Source organism: Sander vitreus, chromosome 18 (genome assembly GCF_031162955.1).
Source record: "Sander vitreus isolate 19-12246 chromosome 18, sanVit1, whole genome shotgun sequence".
Taxonomy (NCBI): Eukaryota; Metazoa; Chordata; class Actinopteri; order Perciformes; family Percidae; genus Sander; species Sander vitreus.
The window spans coordinates 23,695,523-23,711,861 of NC_135872.1; the positions used below are offsets into that span (position 1 = coordinate 23,695,523).

At 39.9% G+C, this 16,339-nt stretch overlaps 1 protein-coding gene across 1 annotated transcript; it reads left to right on the forward strand.

The window, feature by feature from the left end:
• The first annotated feature begins 1,287 nt into the window (after positions 1 to 1,287).
• On the forward strand, positions 1,288 to 16,334 carry mep1a.2 (meprin A, alpha (PABA peptide hydrolase), tandem duplicate 2). The gene is made up of 14 exons (XM_078275424.1): positions 1,288 to 1,350; positions 1,464 to 1,488; positions 1,580 to 1,633; positions 2,562 to 2,599; positions 2,684 to 2,759; positions 2,859 to 2,976; positions 3,158 to 3,333; positions 4,242 to 4,463; positions 6,311 to 6,457; positions 6,855 to 7,070; positions 9,730 to 10,176; positions 11,673 to 11,846; positions 14,237 to 14,441; positions 15,898 to 16,334. The coding sequence occupies exons 1-14, from the start codon at positions 1,288 to 1,290 to the stop codon at positions 16,046 to 16,048; spliced, it is 2,112 nt and encodes a 703-aa protein (XP_078131550.1). The 3' UTR covers positions 16,049 to 16,334.
• The last annotated feature ends 5 nt before the right edge of the window (positions 16,335 to 16,339 follow it).

Genomic DNA, 16,339 nt, shown 5'->3' on the forward strand with positions numbered 1-16,339 from the left:
CTGCCATCAAGTTGTTTTCTAGGATACAACCAGGTATTTTACTGACGTTTTTGTACTGACCTCAATATTATTCAAACTGACCCTAAATTCCGAGCATCTACTCAATCTGTATTTTGAACCGAACAAGATGGCCTCTGTCTTACCAAAATGTAGGGACAGCTTATTGTCAATCAGCCAGTTGTTTACAGACGAAAGCTCAGAGCTCAGGGTACTCTCTAGTGTACGCTCATCAGCGTACAAGAACAGTTCACATGAACAGGAGTCTGCCTGATTGGTCGCGGAGCAAAGTCTTGGGGACATTAGCACAGTGAGCAAATTATCCATATACTGTACATTACATCGCCAATACGCCTACATCGAGGCGATGTGCTTAGTGGGAAGTAGGCGAAACTACTTTTTTCATGTCCACAGATTTTTTTCAGATGTCATGTCTGGGGCTCCGTAAAAACATCTGTTAAAGAGAATATAAAAAAATATAAGACAGGTATGAAACACAAGAATAAATGTTACAGTGCATGTAAGAAATGAACAATTACTGTAAAAAAAGACAGCATCAAAAAGAAGAAGGTCTTCAGCCTTGATGTAAAAGACCTGAGAGATGCAGTGGACCTGCACATTTCTGGGAGTTTGTTCATAATATCTGGTGCAAAAAAACTGAATGCCTGTTCTCAATGTTTAGTTCTAGTTCTCTAAGGAGACCCGTCCCAGACCACCTGAGAGGTCTGGGTGGTTCCTAATATAGCAGCAGATCAAAAATGTATTTTGGCCATGTGCAAATACATCTATTGATGCTGCTGGACACATCTTCACTGATGTTCCTGGAATCATTGGGTGTTTCGGGTCTTTCAACATTATACACCCTCATCCAGGCGACCCAGCTGAGGCGGATCAGACCCTAGCTTGCGTCCAGTTGGCAAATCTAGTTATTTTTTACCCCCATGGATCTCATCTCTTGAGCCATAGCCATCTTGAGGCTTTCTAAATCGTTCGATGCTTTATAAACTAACCAAAGTCAAACGCATTAACAACATAATTGCATGTTTTGTCAGACTTAAGATCAGAGTTCATATCAATGTAATGTTGATTCTATTGCCTCTGTACAGGATCGACATCTTATTGCTGTCATTTTCTGTGCATGCCGGAACAGCTGACAACATGTCAGTTGTATAAGAGACGCCTGTTACTCATTAAACACTTTAATCCTGATCAAAGTTCCCTTCCAGCTGCTGTCTCCATGGACATGTTCACACTAGCGTGAGAGAAACAGGTTTGTGTCTGGATAACGACATGGGCTCTGGAGACAGTTGGGGGAAAATCGCTGCGCTTATTGGAGTCTTTGTGGTTTTGAAGGTATGTATTTAATTATATGTATACGAAGTATATAAGTGTTTGAAATTGAATCTAATTGAGAAACAAACAAAAAAATAATTTTTTTTGTGGATGTATCTCTTTTTATGTGCTAGGTGCAAGCTGTTACCACACATATCGGTTGGTTCCAATTTACTTTATTGATCATATTCAAATAAAACAGGCTTTTTTTTTTTTACTTTTGCGATGTAACAATAAACGTTTCTTCCAGGTGATAATGCAGATGCTGGTGAACTGAGTGACGACATACTTGACATCAATAGAGGTATATTTTTTATATATGAATATATGAAATATGATTGGCCCCTCCTGAACCGACACCCCCCCCACCAATCCATTGGGCTAGAGTGCTGTCAATCCGACAATGGTGACTTCCATTGGATCAGAGTACTGTCACTTGGCTGCCTGTTCTGACAATCTTCCCAGCACTTGTCACATGGCCAATTCATGTGTCCATGATGACTATCCAAAATTCTGATACTATGAAACAAGCACTGGAATTGTTTTTTTCAAAGTGGCAGACTGAGCCCATAGAAAATGTGTATTGTGTTCCGATATACAATTTGTTTAAAATGAAAACAAGGCAAATTATTAATGAATGTCATATTTTATTTAGCAGAATCACATTGTGTTGTTCTATCCTATTCAATATTTCCTGTATTTCTAAGCAGATTTTCTATTCTGTATCCCCCCCCCCACTGCGTAACGAAGCAGGTTGGGGTAGTGGATTGGTCAAACAACACAGGACTTTCACCCAGGAGACCGGGGTTTGTGTCCCGTTATTCTCATGCATGTGACTTAAACGTAAATTTTTTGTAACTCCTTAACCATAACTAAGTGGTCCCAACCCAGAGCATCAAAAAGTGACGCCAAGGGGTCCTGACCAAGTATTTCAGTATTTAAATCTGTGATGATTTAAGTATTTAATGAGTTGGGAGTGAGAATGTGTTGCTGTTTCCCTAGCCCTAACTAAGTGGTTTTACCCTGCAAGTTAAAAATGACGCCAAGTGTTCCCGACCCAGAGCGTTAAAAAAAGTGACGCCAAGGAGTCCTGACCTAGCCTCACTAGCTATTATTCCGAGTTGGAAGTGAGAATGTGTTGTTTTAACACTGTCTTCTGTTGTCTGTTGTGTATCATATGCTTTGCTGACTGATATTCATGTGTACTAAACACGTGTTTTTCACTGTTTTAGGGTTAACACACCTGTTTGAGGGAGACATCGCTGTTGATGTGAGTATACAGAGAGTCTGAGTAGAGATGGTGTTCGTCAAGAACTTAAAAGCATACGCTCAATGCTTTCAATGTGTTTTGCAGCCCAGCAGGAATGCAATCCTTGATCAAACTAGACGATGGAAGTTCCCCATCCCCTATATCTTAACTGATTCTTTAGGTACACTGTTGTCAAAAGAACACATTTCCACCAACAAGTAATTTGATGACTAGGTACATGTTAATGTACTGATTTGGAAATGAATTTCCTTTATTCTAGACCTGAATGCTAAAGGTGTGATCCTCCAGGCTTTTGAGGAATACCGTTTGAGATCCTGTGTGGACTTCAAGCCCTATGAGGGCGAGAGCAGCTACATCTCCTTCACCAAGCTGTCAGGGTGAGCTGCATTTCTCCATGCTGACTCGGCCTGATTAATGATCTCGGCTGTTGCGAAAGTTTATAGGCCATGCTGTCAAGTCATCAAAGGCGTTACGATTAGGAGATGTGATGAAATGAACAGTAACAGCACCTTAGGTTGATTTTGTTGTCGTCTGAATTTTTCTATTCTATCAATTCAGATGCTGGTCATATGTTGGAGATGATAGAACAGGCCAGAATGTGTCCATTGGAGCCAGATGTGACACTAAGGCTATTGTGCAGCATGAGCTCCTCCATGCTCTGGGCTTTTACCATGAACAGTCTCGCTCAGATAGAGACGACTATGTCAAAATCTGGTGGGACCAGATTGAAGAAGGTGGGTCACAACTATTTCACGTTTTGTTTTATTCATGGCTGTGGCCAGGGTTATAGGGAATACTCCAATGACTAAATCTGGTCGCAGATAGACAGACAGAAATATTGTAAGCCATCTTGCAATGGGATCACACCAGCCGTGATGCCAATGCGAGCCAGGGGCGTAAAGTAGGGGGATCAATAGAGGTCAACAGTACGGTTCTGGAAGTGACTATTCCGTTCATTTTCTACATAGGTATTTTGATTATTAGCCATAATGTCTAAACCATCCAAGGGAGACTTATCACAAGCTACGCTTATGCCGCTGTAAAAGCCACAAGTCTGTATAATATTAACCGTGTTTTAAATGTGTAGTAGGTAAGCCTTATAAAACTAACTTTCTGTCATATTTACTTAAAAGTCATGATATACGCATTTTCTGAAACGTCAATGGAGATATTGAATGGTCTTTGGTGTTTTTTGCCCCCATCGTCTCCTTCCAGGCAGTGCAGCAATGGTTATGTTTAGGGTTAAGGTTAGGGTTAGCCGTTGGAGGCAAAAAACACCATCGAGCATATTGAATGGGGAAAATCACTTATGGAACCAGCTATCACGGTGACAAAATCTCTCCACAGACAGACAGAAATGTAAACACCTGGCAAAATGCACACGCACACACACACACACACACACACACACACACACACACACACACACACACACACACACACACACACACACACACACAATATCAGCATTGATATCGATGATATCCATCATGGCTGATGAATTCTACCAAATTATCATACTTTTAAAAGGATAGGAGGTTTTAAAGCTTCTACATATACATTTGTTACATGGTAGCACTGTTTGAAGGAGTTGATATTGTCCCCTGAGTATCTACATGACAATATTACTTTCTCGTCACAGGGAAGGACCACAATTTTGAAAAGTATGAGGATGACTTTATCACTGATCTGAACACGCCATATGACTATGAGTCCATCATGCACTACAGGCCACTGTCCTTCAACAAGAACGAAAGCATCCCCACGATCACCACCACCATACCGTATTTTAATGAGGTCATCGGCCAGCGGCTGGACTTCAGTGCGGTAGACATCACCAGGCTCAACCGCATGTACGACTGTGGTGAGTGACTCCTTTCAAGTCCTCCTGACGGTTAGTGAAAGGCATATGGTTCAAATCCAATATCCTGGCAGGAAAGATGTTAATTAAGAATCTGTAAAATCCAGATATTTAGGTAAATTACTGATTTGTTTTCACATTTGACCTGAAATACATTTATGCTCTCATCTTTAAGGCTGCACTAAAAGAATGATCACAGTAGTCCTCCATCAGCTTTTCCAATTGTTTTAGTGTTTTACACCCCTATACAGCACTACAGACAGGAAAGGAGTACATGCTCAAAATTTATTTTTTAAGACTATTGTTTGGCCTTTATTAGATAGGATAGCTGAAGACAGAGAGGGGGGATGACATGCAGGAAACGGACACGGGTCGGACTTGAACCTAGGCCACTGTGCTAAGAACTGAGCCTCACCCCTATTTTCCACTGGGCGCGTCTGCACTGTGTTCGGGCTGCACTGTGGTTTTGTTCCATCCTTCGCCACGTGCCTTACCACACCCGGAGCATCTCAGAAGCGGAGCATCTTGCCTGCCTGACTCGATTTTTAATATTTTATTGTCTCTACATGTACTTGAAAGAACAATCACCTGTTTATTAAGCTAGTATCTACCTTCCACTCCAAGCACTCCTGCAATTTAACTCCATGCCTTCTCTTTTCTGGAGTATAAAAAGGATCTATGATGTTATATTATCTTTTTCAACCTCCAAGATGAATCTCTCATCGTCGGTGTTAGAAAAGGAGTTGTAGGAGACATATACGATATTGGGGGTTGTTTTTTGGTAAATTGACTGGATGCTCTCGCTGTTCACTGTACGCCCCGCGGCTCGCGTGAAAATAGACCTGGTGCGTATCTTTGGTGGAGCAGAGCTGAGAGCCGCTTAATGCCAGCTCTGGGACGCGCCATGGCGCGGTTGGTGCAATATCAAGCATTGACTTACATGGCTGCGATTGCTCGCAGCACCTCTGGAGCGCACTGTCCTTAGCACAGTGGCCCAGGTTCAAGTCCGACCCGCTTCCGTTTCCTGCATGTCATCCCCCCTCTCTCTCCCCCTTTCCTGTTTTCAGCTATCCTATGACATGAAGGCCAAAAAAATCTAAACAATCATCTTCAAAATCTATATATATTTTGAGTATTTACTCCTTTCCTATCTGTAGTGCTTCATAGTGGTCTAACAATACACTCAACTCACAATTCAGGATTTTAGACAAATGACTGAAAGACATTTCCTTTTTTTTATATAAGCTGTGCAAAACGACAGATGTGTCCTCTTATCAAAAGTGCAAATGAAATTGTATTTTATCTTAAATAACAAAAAATTTAATAAAATATTAAGAATTAGATTTGTAAAACAATTCCCACATCATATTAACTGAATAAAAATCTCTTCAAATTTCGCCGGGTTAGCTCAGTTGGTAGAGCGGGCGCACATATGTAGAGGTTTATTCCTCGGCGCAGAAGGTCCAGGTTTTGAGTTTCAGGTTTCTGTGACAGTTTCCTGCATGTCTTACCCCCTTTCGTATCTCAGCTGTCCTATCCATTAAAGGCAGAAATGGCCAAAAATAATAATTGTCTTTAAAAAAATCTCTTAAAAAAAATACCAATTAAATAAACTTAGAAAAAGTTGTGATTTCTGAAGTCAATTAAATAAACTTAGAACACGTAGTGACGTCTGAAGTCAAACAAGTGACTTACGCCCTAGGCTGTTTAGAAATTGCATCACGATTCATATCTCAACCGGTTGTAATATTTACCCATTTATGTCAATTTTTAACCGATTCACAATGCATCGTTACATCCCTAGTGCTTTAAGCTTTGTAGGTTGACTGTAGATAACTGTCCTGTTCCAGCCAACACACACACTCTCTTGGATCAGTGCTCCTTTGAGCTGATCAACATCTGTGGAATGATCCAGAATGAGGAGGACACCGCAGACTGGGCCCAGATGCTGAGCAGTCCAGCTGATACAGACCACACCCTGGCAGGGCGCTGCAGAGGTACCGAGCTGATTTTCTAGCTCATACGCAAATATCAAACATAAATCTGAAAAAGAAAAATCTTGTAATTAAATTTTTTCCATCCCCCAAATGCATCATATCTTTTTCTTATGAGATTTACTGAAAAAAGATTGAATATTTACATGAAATAGTTACATCAAAAACATGCATTTAGTGAGTGATTATTTGTGTGTGTTTTGCCCAGTGACTGGTTTTGCCATATGCAAAGGACAACAATAATGTCATTCAATTTCTTGTCTTACAATGCTATTAAAATGCTTCTTAGCTTTTTAGCCAATTGGGTAAATACTGTTGTAACTGGACATAAATAACATTATTTTTCAATCCCAGTCGTTAGTTAACACAATATGTACCAATGGCCACTCTTTTTTTCTAGATTCTGGCTACTTCATGAAGTTTGACACATCTTCGGGCGCAGCTGGAAGCAGCGCCTTGCTGGAGTCACGTATCCTCTACCCCAAGAGAGACGAGCAGTGCCTGGAGTTCTTCTACAAGATGACAGGAGCCGCTGGGGACAAACTGGTCATATGGGTCAGGACTGATGATGGGACAGGGACTCCACGCAGTTTCAAGAAGATCCACACCATTACAGGTATTTTATTTTATCACTCATGTGCCAGCACATAATACACTGTCTAATGCAGAGTGCATTCTTAAATGTTGTCACTTCCAAATCCTTATTGAAAAACACTTACTATCCATGCAGTGGTGAAGTTTATTGCATTGTAAGATTAATATAAAACTAGGCATGGGCCCATTACTGGTTTCAAGGTATACCACGGTTTTATGTGTTATATGTTAAATATATTAAATATGTTATTTATTTACGGTTTATGTCACGGTTTCAAAACCACTAACATTTTCCGTCGTACCGTTCCTGCGGTATGAGCTGTTTTTTATGTCTTCAACAGAAAGTGCACTTTAGAAATCCCACTCCCTGCCAGTGTGCAGTGTGTTAAAAATAAATTACATTTGACTTTTGGAATGAATTCCGAAAGTCAAATATAATTTGAATAGTAAAAACATCAATACTATTTGAATGCTGATATTACTATTCAAATGTGATTTTTTTTTTATAAATAGGTTGGCTAACGTTAGCTAATCTCCCTTTTCTCATGTCTGATGAACAATAAGTCACGTGAGCTAACGTTACGTACCGAGTTAGTACAGGGGGGAGTGACAGGCTGCGGCTGGAAATCGGAAGGATGGAAAATACATTTTTTTTTTTAACATTACTTTAAAATCAACATCCAAAATGCTTATGTTATCAATAGTTAGCTAGCTCATTCTGGTTTCCTAACTGCATCGCAAGTTATAGGAGCTTAGCTGGGAGCTTCATGGAGACAGCTCAAGTTAATGTTAGCGGCGCCCTACAACTGTCAGAGTTAGCTTCGACTTCATATATTACCTTCTAACAGCTGTATTTTCAGTAAGGTGACAATCTACAAGAAACATGTTGCTTATAAATCACTAAAATAGTAGTGGCAGCACTGTTTAATTAGCAAGGCTTAATTATCAATGCCGTTAGCATCGTGGCTAACACTATTGTTACAATATATAGTTTATGACAAATCGTTTTGGCTGTGCTTTCTAACATGATGTCATTGTGCTAACCGAGCACCGTTAGCCTTTACAACAGAGCCACTTCAATACACTTGTTAGATAATGTTTCATTACATAGTTCTCTGTTGATTTATGTTTGTCGCTGTGTGCGTGGTGGAAAATAATGTAAACAGAGAGCGGCGTGCCAGACGTTGATCCCCTTCAAGGCCAGGCTGATGTTGGAAGTCCCTCTAGTGAACAGAACGTGTAACAACAACCACATGCTTATAGTGGCATTGACAATGCATAAGCCTGAGTAGTGTCGCACATATTTATAACAGGCTGCATTTGAGCATTTAATATTTGAATATTATTAGAATATTTAAAAAAATAACAAATGAAATTCGAATGGTATTATACAGAAAGACTGACAGCTCTATTGTGTTCAATGGAAAAAATGTTGTTTTTTACATAGACATTTCAAAATAATAATTATATAGCTGTAATTCCAATACCGCAATACCGTTAAACCGTGATATTTATGCTGAAGAATCTCATTCTGGCCCATGCGGCTATAGTTTACCAGCAGTATTGTAATGTAACAAAGTACAAATACTTTGTTACTGTATTTAAGAAGAAATTTCACATATCTGTACTTTACTTCGTTACTTATATTTCTGGAAACTTTTACTTTACTACATATCCTAAATAAAATGTATATTTTTACTCTACTACATTTCCCTTAAGCATCTTTGTTACTCCTTACTTGCAAGAAATGTTTTCGTACGATGGGAGTGAAAGATTCCTTCTCACAAAAAATGAAATTCTGTTTCTGTTTTTTTCTTTGTTGATGTCAGATTTGATGTTTAAGAAGGTGTGGAAACCCTGAATATTATGCTTCACTATTAGAAAGCTAATACTTAAGTACAGTAAATACCAGATACTTTAAGACTTTTACTCAAGTAATATTCTAAAAGGTGATCTTAGCTTTTACCAAAGTCATTTTCTGGTAAGATACTTTTACTCAAGTATTGCTTTCAAGTACTTTATACAAGACTGTTTACCAGACCTATCTTCACACCACTGCATAGTAAAGTTTGGCTACACCACACATACATTCTGGGATAAAATATAAAACAACGCTCTGGATTGTTTGCATTTTTTTAAACCAATCACAACTGCCTTGGGCGGCACTAAGCTCCGGACACGATGGATCTGCAGAATAGTCTTGGGAAGGAACTTGTTTTGGTGGAACATTTGCTAAAATAAAATGCCACATACAGTATAAAATAAAGTTGACTGTTAACACAATACAGTAACGTGAGCTATTTAAATTACCTGGATACATGGTTATATGTAATTTGCTTTTGCCAGTGTACTTTGTCCACAGCAATCCCCTCGTCCCAGTTACATAGTAAATGCCATAAACATATTCCTTGTTAATCTGAACAATCATTCCCTGAACGAACCAAGCAGGCCTGCTTTGTTGCACAATTCAAATTTTCAGCGTATAGCTTGCTAGCTCGAAGTTTGTTGTTGAGAACGGCAACCCACAGAGAGTGGAAGGTGAGGGATATCAGGCAATTATCCTGGAAATGTACTTCCGTCGATCCAGACTAGTATGGCTTTAAATACTTCCTTTCAATTCATGAATAATTCCCAATAATATAATAATATGTACAATAAATCACCTGCTTTTTGTCTGTCAGGTAATGGAGATGCTGCCTGGAAAATAGCCCATGTAACTCTCAAGGTGACAGAGAAGTTCCGCTATTCCTTCCAAGGCATCAGAGGATCATCCAACTCCTCGGGTGCCATCTTAATCGATGACATCACTCTTACCGAGACCATTTGCCCCAGTGCTCTCTGGCAAATCCACAACTTCACCCATGTTCTCGCCACCACTCCTAATGGCAGTGCGGTTAAAAGCAAGTGCTTCTACAACTCGGAGGGCTACTCATTCGGTGTCAGTGTTTACCCAAATGGAAAAGACAGCGATTACCCAGACTATGTTGGTATGAACTTGCACCTCTGCAGTGGGGAAAATGATGCAGTGATGCAATGGCCCGCCGAAAACAGGCAGGCAATCATTGTTGCCATGGACCAGGACCCTGATGTAAAACTGAGAATGTCTTCTACAAGAAGCTTCACTACAGGTAGGCCCAGGTCACTGGCATTTAGGTAAAATAGAGTTGTCTAGCTTGATAAAAGGGTGAGGTTAACTGAATTACATGTAGTTGAATATAGCCATGCAATTAGTTAGGGTTTTATTTGCTTCACACCAATACAATAAAGGTGAATGGAATTTTATTTGTGGTTATCACAGCATTGAAAAATGACATTTCAGCACAAATTCCACAATATTTCCAAATACAGTGTCAAAACATGAAACCAACATTGGGACCGTAATTTAAAACATATTTGCCATTACCATCAATACCCTGATGTGTTATGTGTTTACTTTCTCCATGATCTTGGCAGGATGAGGCAGCACTGTGTTATCATACAGCTGTTATGTCTCCCATTATCTCTGGAGGCACAACGTTGAAGTACTTCTCTGCCTGGATATGTTATGAGATTATGTTGGACACTGACCTGAAAATAAAATGCCACATGCAATATAAAATAAAGATAACTGTTTACACAATACAATAACGTGAGCTATTTAGATTAGCTGGATACATGGTTATATGTCATTTGCTCTTGCCAGTGTATCGCCGTATGTACTTTGTTCACAGCAATCCCCGCCAATTGGTCCCAAAACGTCCCAGGTAGATAAAATGCTGTAAACATATTCCTTGTTAACCTTAACAATCATTCCCTGAACGAACTAAGCAGGCCTGCTTTGTTGCACCTGTGTTACCATTCTTTCAACTTATATAGCATGAGTTCGTAAGCTGGAAGTTCCACCACAATCATCATGGTACTACATTCTGTGTGGTTCACCTGTTACCTGTTATTTAAAAACAAAAGGAAATCCATAATCTTTTACCCTATCACCGTCCCTTTCTGTTTGTTCTGACCAAACCTGTTCATCTTGAACAATCAGGCTTCACATGTCCGATGATGCAGTCCAGTTGGTCAGTTAAGGTGGTTTATTAAAGCTGGAATAATAATAGAGACTTGTATACAATGATCTTTCAAAAAGAATGCTGTTCAAAAGTCACAGCTCAATATATGAAAATGTGCAGGCTATTGTGATTGCTTAATACTAAGGCGGGACGCTGCCGTGGTTTAAACTTTGGCGCTTCCTGGTTGGTGCACAGGCTGGTCCCAGCTTCTTGGCACTTGATCCATGGATCAAGTGCCAAGACCCTGAAAAGAGATTTCCCACTCTCCCTTCCCCCCAGGTATTGTTCACTCGTTTACAATGATGGTGTCAAGTTACTTTAAAAAGAATTCAAACTATTTCAACCCAGTCTAACTGCCTCCACACCCTCAAATGTCAGTGCTCTGTGTGTGTATCACTATGTGTATGTGATTTTCCCCAAGAACAGCCATTCTTTTAAGATGACTGTTCTCTACTGTACTAGTAAATATTCCTAACACCCACCCTGCCATCCTGTGTCAAAATCAATATATGGAATTCAGAAATGCACATTTGTTTATAATATTTATTTATTTATTTATATATTCTATTTCCCCCCCTCAGACTCTGATCCCCGCTGGAACAAACCAACAGCGGCTTCAGGAGCGGTGTGGGATGACAGCTGCCAGTGCCACCGCGGTAAAGACTTTGGCTGGAGCACATTCATTTCTCACAAGCAATTGCACAGGAGGAGTTTCCTCAAGAACGATGACCTCATCATCACTGCTGAATTTAACGGTGAGAATCAGAAATATCAGCTCTATACAGGTTATTCCTACATCAAATAGTCTGCCAAACGAAAGCTAATTTTCTACATTTAAAAAAAAGGCTAATGCAAATGCTCATGGGCGTAGGAAGCACTGTAAATGTTGGTGGGAGAATCTTAATGGACTCTTCCCCAAAACTCAGAGAGAAAGAGAGAGTAGATTTCATTTCATGTATTCTGTTGCCTTTTAACAGAATCAGAAAGGAATTTATTGCCACAGTAGTCACGTGGAATATGCCTTGGTGATTGGTGCATACGTACACAAACAAACATATTAAACATGAAGAAGAATAAATAATAAATACAACTAGAACTGCAAGCAGTTATGACAGGGTCCAAGCCACCGATGCCAGTCGGCCCCGATGCCCCCAGGGGGCATGAAAGCGGAAACCAAAGCCTGACGGTGGGGAGGCAAACATCAGTAAATATCGAGAGGTGTGAGCCGCAAGGTCTGCGGTACATTGCCGTTGCAAATGTACCGATTTAACAGTTCACTTCTATGCATGTACAGACTACCTTCACCAATACAAACACACACACCCTAAACACTGCCCTGTCCTACTACCACTCACGGCTCATACACTCCAGCTCCAACAACCCCAAGATTCTCTTCTCTACAATAAACAAACTTCTTAACCCACCCTGACCACAGGGGACAGCAGAGAGAAATGAGAGAGTGACTGAGAGGGTGGAGGGGGGGAGGCAGGTGTGCTGGTTGAAGGAGCAGGGGAGGTGGTCAGGTTGTTGTAAATGGTGTCATAGATTTATGTTTTCCTCCGTGGGTGCTCACAGGCACATGCCCTTTAAAAAAAAAAACTTTACAAATGGACACGAACACACACACACACCTATTAACTAGATAATAAAGCCGTAAAGTATTCTTTCAACTCAGGACAGCACCACTTCTTACAAATACAGATAGGATTGGAGATGAAAAGTTTAACTGACACGTAACCGTGATCAGCTTCGTGGGAAATTAAGAATCAATGCTACCGACATAACCAATCACACTATGAAAGACGCTCCACTTAGCACCAACTGCAATCTTTAATTTTAAATAAGATGTAGCCTACTGGCAGTCTGGCACACGTGGGTGCGCAGTATTTTCCTAGTATCGGTGCCTATGAATGGTGTTGATTTTGGATTGAAAGAGTGAGAGAAAAGAGTTGGGGAGCACGTGAAAGCAAAAACCAAAATGTATATATGCCATTAACATTGATTGAGTAAAAGGGCCAAAACTCATCTACGTTGACTATAGCGCTCCCTAATGGCCGATCTTTACCAAATTTGGTACACAGCCTCATAGCAGCATGCCGAACAGGCATCACAAGTTTTGTATTGATAGCATTTACTGTTGCAGAGATATTACAATTGCAAATGTCCCATTAATGCATTGAGTTATTGGCCAAAACAAATAAACATTGATTATAGTGCCCCCTCGCCAAATTTGGTACAGAGCATTGTAGTGGGATGTTGAACAAGGATCTCAATCTTCTTGCTGATAACATTTAATTTGGCCGAGATAGGATATGATATGTGTGTCGTAGCTAGCTAGGAAAATTTGTTTGGTCGTGAAATGCGCATACTTTAACGTAGCAAAATTCTTTGAATAACTTTTTGTCAGGTCAATCTGGAGATGCTACCTGCCAAGTTTCCTGCCAATCGGTCGCACCATCTAGGAGGAGATCGAAAAAGTAGGTTTTGATAAATCGCGATTTTTCACGTGGGTCAATTGTTGCGCCTGAGGTCCTTGCGGAGTTATGGACCAGTCCTGAAAATGGCACAATGGAATGATGGAGAAAAATAATCCTTAGAAAAACAATAGGGTTCCACAGCCCTGCTGTGTGAACGGCGTATCTTTGCTACCGCTGGTTCTTCCAGACTCGGGCTTGGACCCCTAATAAACAGAAACCAATATCTACTAAATAGTGGTAGGTGGTTTTATATTTTTTCTAGCATTAGAAAATGATGGTTACATTTTGTAATTTCACCCACAGGAAGTGGTCGGCCCCAGATGTTATTTTTTCCTAAGATGTTTAAAAGCAAAAAGTACATAAATTGATTTGATTGATATAACTTGAGAATCTCTTTATGCTTGCATGCAATTATTTGATTAATTTAATTTAATTTATTTATTTAATGTTATCAAATCAATAAGTAAAGAAAGAGTCACTTGTCCCACCGTCATATAGTGGCTCCGACCCATGCAAATGCCGGTTTAGTTCATATTAATTATTTCAGATTCCCTTTTTCCCCTGCTACTTTAAATCTTGTCTCACTTCCCTCGTACATATTCACACCTTGCCATCCTGAATGAGATAGCACACTATTTAACATTTTCATCAACTTGTTGTTTCGTTAGATTTGACCCACCTGATCGAGACTGAGGTACCTGTCGACCCGGCCGCACAAAGTAATGACATCACAGATGAGAAGCCAATCAGCGAGGTGAAAATGAGACCGGAGGCTCCAAAACACAGAGAACCCCGTGCTGCCAACCCTTGTCATCCCAACCCTTGTTTTAACGGAGGCGTGTGTGTGGAAAGTGAAGGGAAAGCCTCATGCAGGTGTGTACGTGTGTATTTGCATGTGTACATTTTTATTGTAGGAATTTCTGATTTTTTTTTGTTGGGAATTGGGGATATTTCACCTCTGAAAGCTATGAATTCAAATTCCATGTCAATTAGGCACAGGCTAATGCTAAAGTAAGCACTTACATAAGACTTGCACCCATACGTATTTAAAAGTTAAGTGTAGACCACTCTAGCCAAAAGTCCATTAGCTTAGCATTAAGATTGGAATCAAGGTGAAATAGCTCGCCTGTCTCTCTCCAAAGTAAAAAAAATGTTTTGCCTACCAGCACCTCTAGAGCTAAGTAATTAGCATGTTATATCTTTTTGGTCTAACATATACAGAAACAGAAATGTAAAAACGGCAGTTTGTGGTTTTATGGACAGCTATCTTGTGTTTTGCAGCTATTACTTGGTTGCAGTGACTTATTGGAGTTTTGTCATTACCAGTGTTTGGTGGATGGATAAACTGTTCTGTGTCAAGATACACCTCGTAACTCCCTCTAAAAAAACACAAATTTCTGATTTTGTACCGATTAAAGAAACAAGATGCTACGTGTTAATCGATGAGCTGTTGGTAGGTGGATTTTTTAAATTTGGAGCCTTGCTAGCTGTTTCCTCTGCTTTTAGTCTTGACGCCATGTTAAACTATGCTAATCCTTACTGGCTTTAATTGTATACTTAATGCACAGACATGAGAGTGGTATTGATTTTCTCTTCCAACCTTAGCAAATAAGCCCATTTCCCAAAAATGACAAGGTAAAATTTATTTTAACTAGGGTTTCATTTCCACTGGGGACAGGGGCGGGGGGGGGGGGGCATGTCCCCCCCACTTTTCAAAATCCCATTTGTGTCCCCCCCCACTTTCAAATTGTGAACATTTTTGACTCTATAAAATGATTCTTCTCAAGTCTTGGCGATCGCCCTTATATTAAACAATAAAGAAAGTAAGACCTCTTTTTCTGCGACATAGTTTAGTACTATTCTTTCTTTCTAGAATTTATCATTATGATCAACTTAATTATTTCCTGGATTTTGTATCATCATAGTCCCTAATGTATGTAGAAATGCAGGAAATGGGATTCAAATCGAAAACATTTTTCTGGCGGAGCACCCCCAATTTTGTGTCCCTCCCACTTCTCAAACCAAAGTTACACCCTTTTACAACTTTTTGTTTCCAACAAAAACACAATCTTTACCGTTTCTCTGTTACTACAACAGAGTAGGGTTTTCTATCTCTCCTAATGTACACACCCCATTGATCTAAATGTAATATTGCTATTTGGTATAGACAAAGCTATGTATGCACACTGGTGTGTCATCAGTAAGAGGCCAAAGAGAATTACAAGTTTAGCATGTGTATTTGTGTGGACACTATAGTGCAAAGCAATTACTTATGCTTCAAGAAATAATTTTGCATAACTAAAAAAAATGATATCTGGTTATCTTTCAGGTGTGCATCACGCCAGGCCACCTACTACGCTGGTAAGAGGTGTGAGCAACTGAACATAGACCAAGGCATTCTGGGAGCTCTGATTGGCGGCGCAGCAGGGATCGTAGTTCTGACACTGGCCATCTTCACTGTCATCAGGAGAGCTCAGTAAAAACACATTTCAGAGGAATATGTGAATATGTGTCTTCTGCAGTACCAATACTGGAGAGAGAAGTATTAGTATCGGTTTATAGGCTCATTTATGGACACTAAAACCTTGGGCTTATATCTGGTGTGCCCCCACATGAAATACTTTAATTTTTCCCCCCTTACACTATGGTTAGAAATCAAGCCCCAACAACTAAAGCAAAAATTTCAACTGTCAAATTTAAACATTTTGCAGGTGAGCAGCAGTGTTGTGTCTTAAGTTTGTTTGATATGTATAATAAAGATAATCCTATTT

Bases quoted from the DNA above. Each gene is read 5' to 3' on its own strand.
- mep1a.2 (XM_078275424.1), top strand. From the start codon at position 1,288: ATGGGCTCTGGAGACAGTTGGGGGAAAATCGCTGCGCTTATTGGAGTC. The intron at 1,489-1,579 runs GTTGGTTCCAAT...CGTTTCTTCCAG, and splicing joins AGCTGTTACCACACATATCG to GTGATAATGCAGATGCTGGT. The intron at 2,600-2,683 runs GTGAGTATACAG...TGTGTTTTGCAG, and splicing joins AGGGAGACATCGCTGTTGAT to CCCAGCAGGAATGCAATCCT.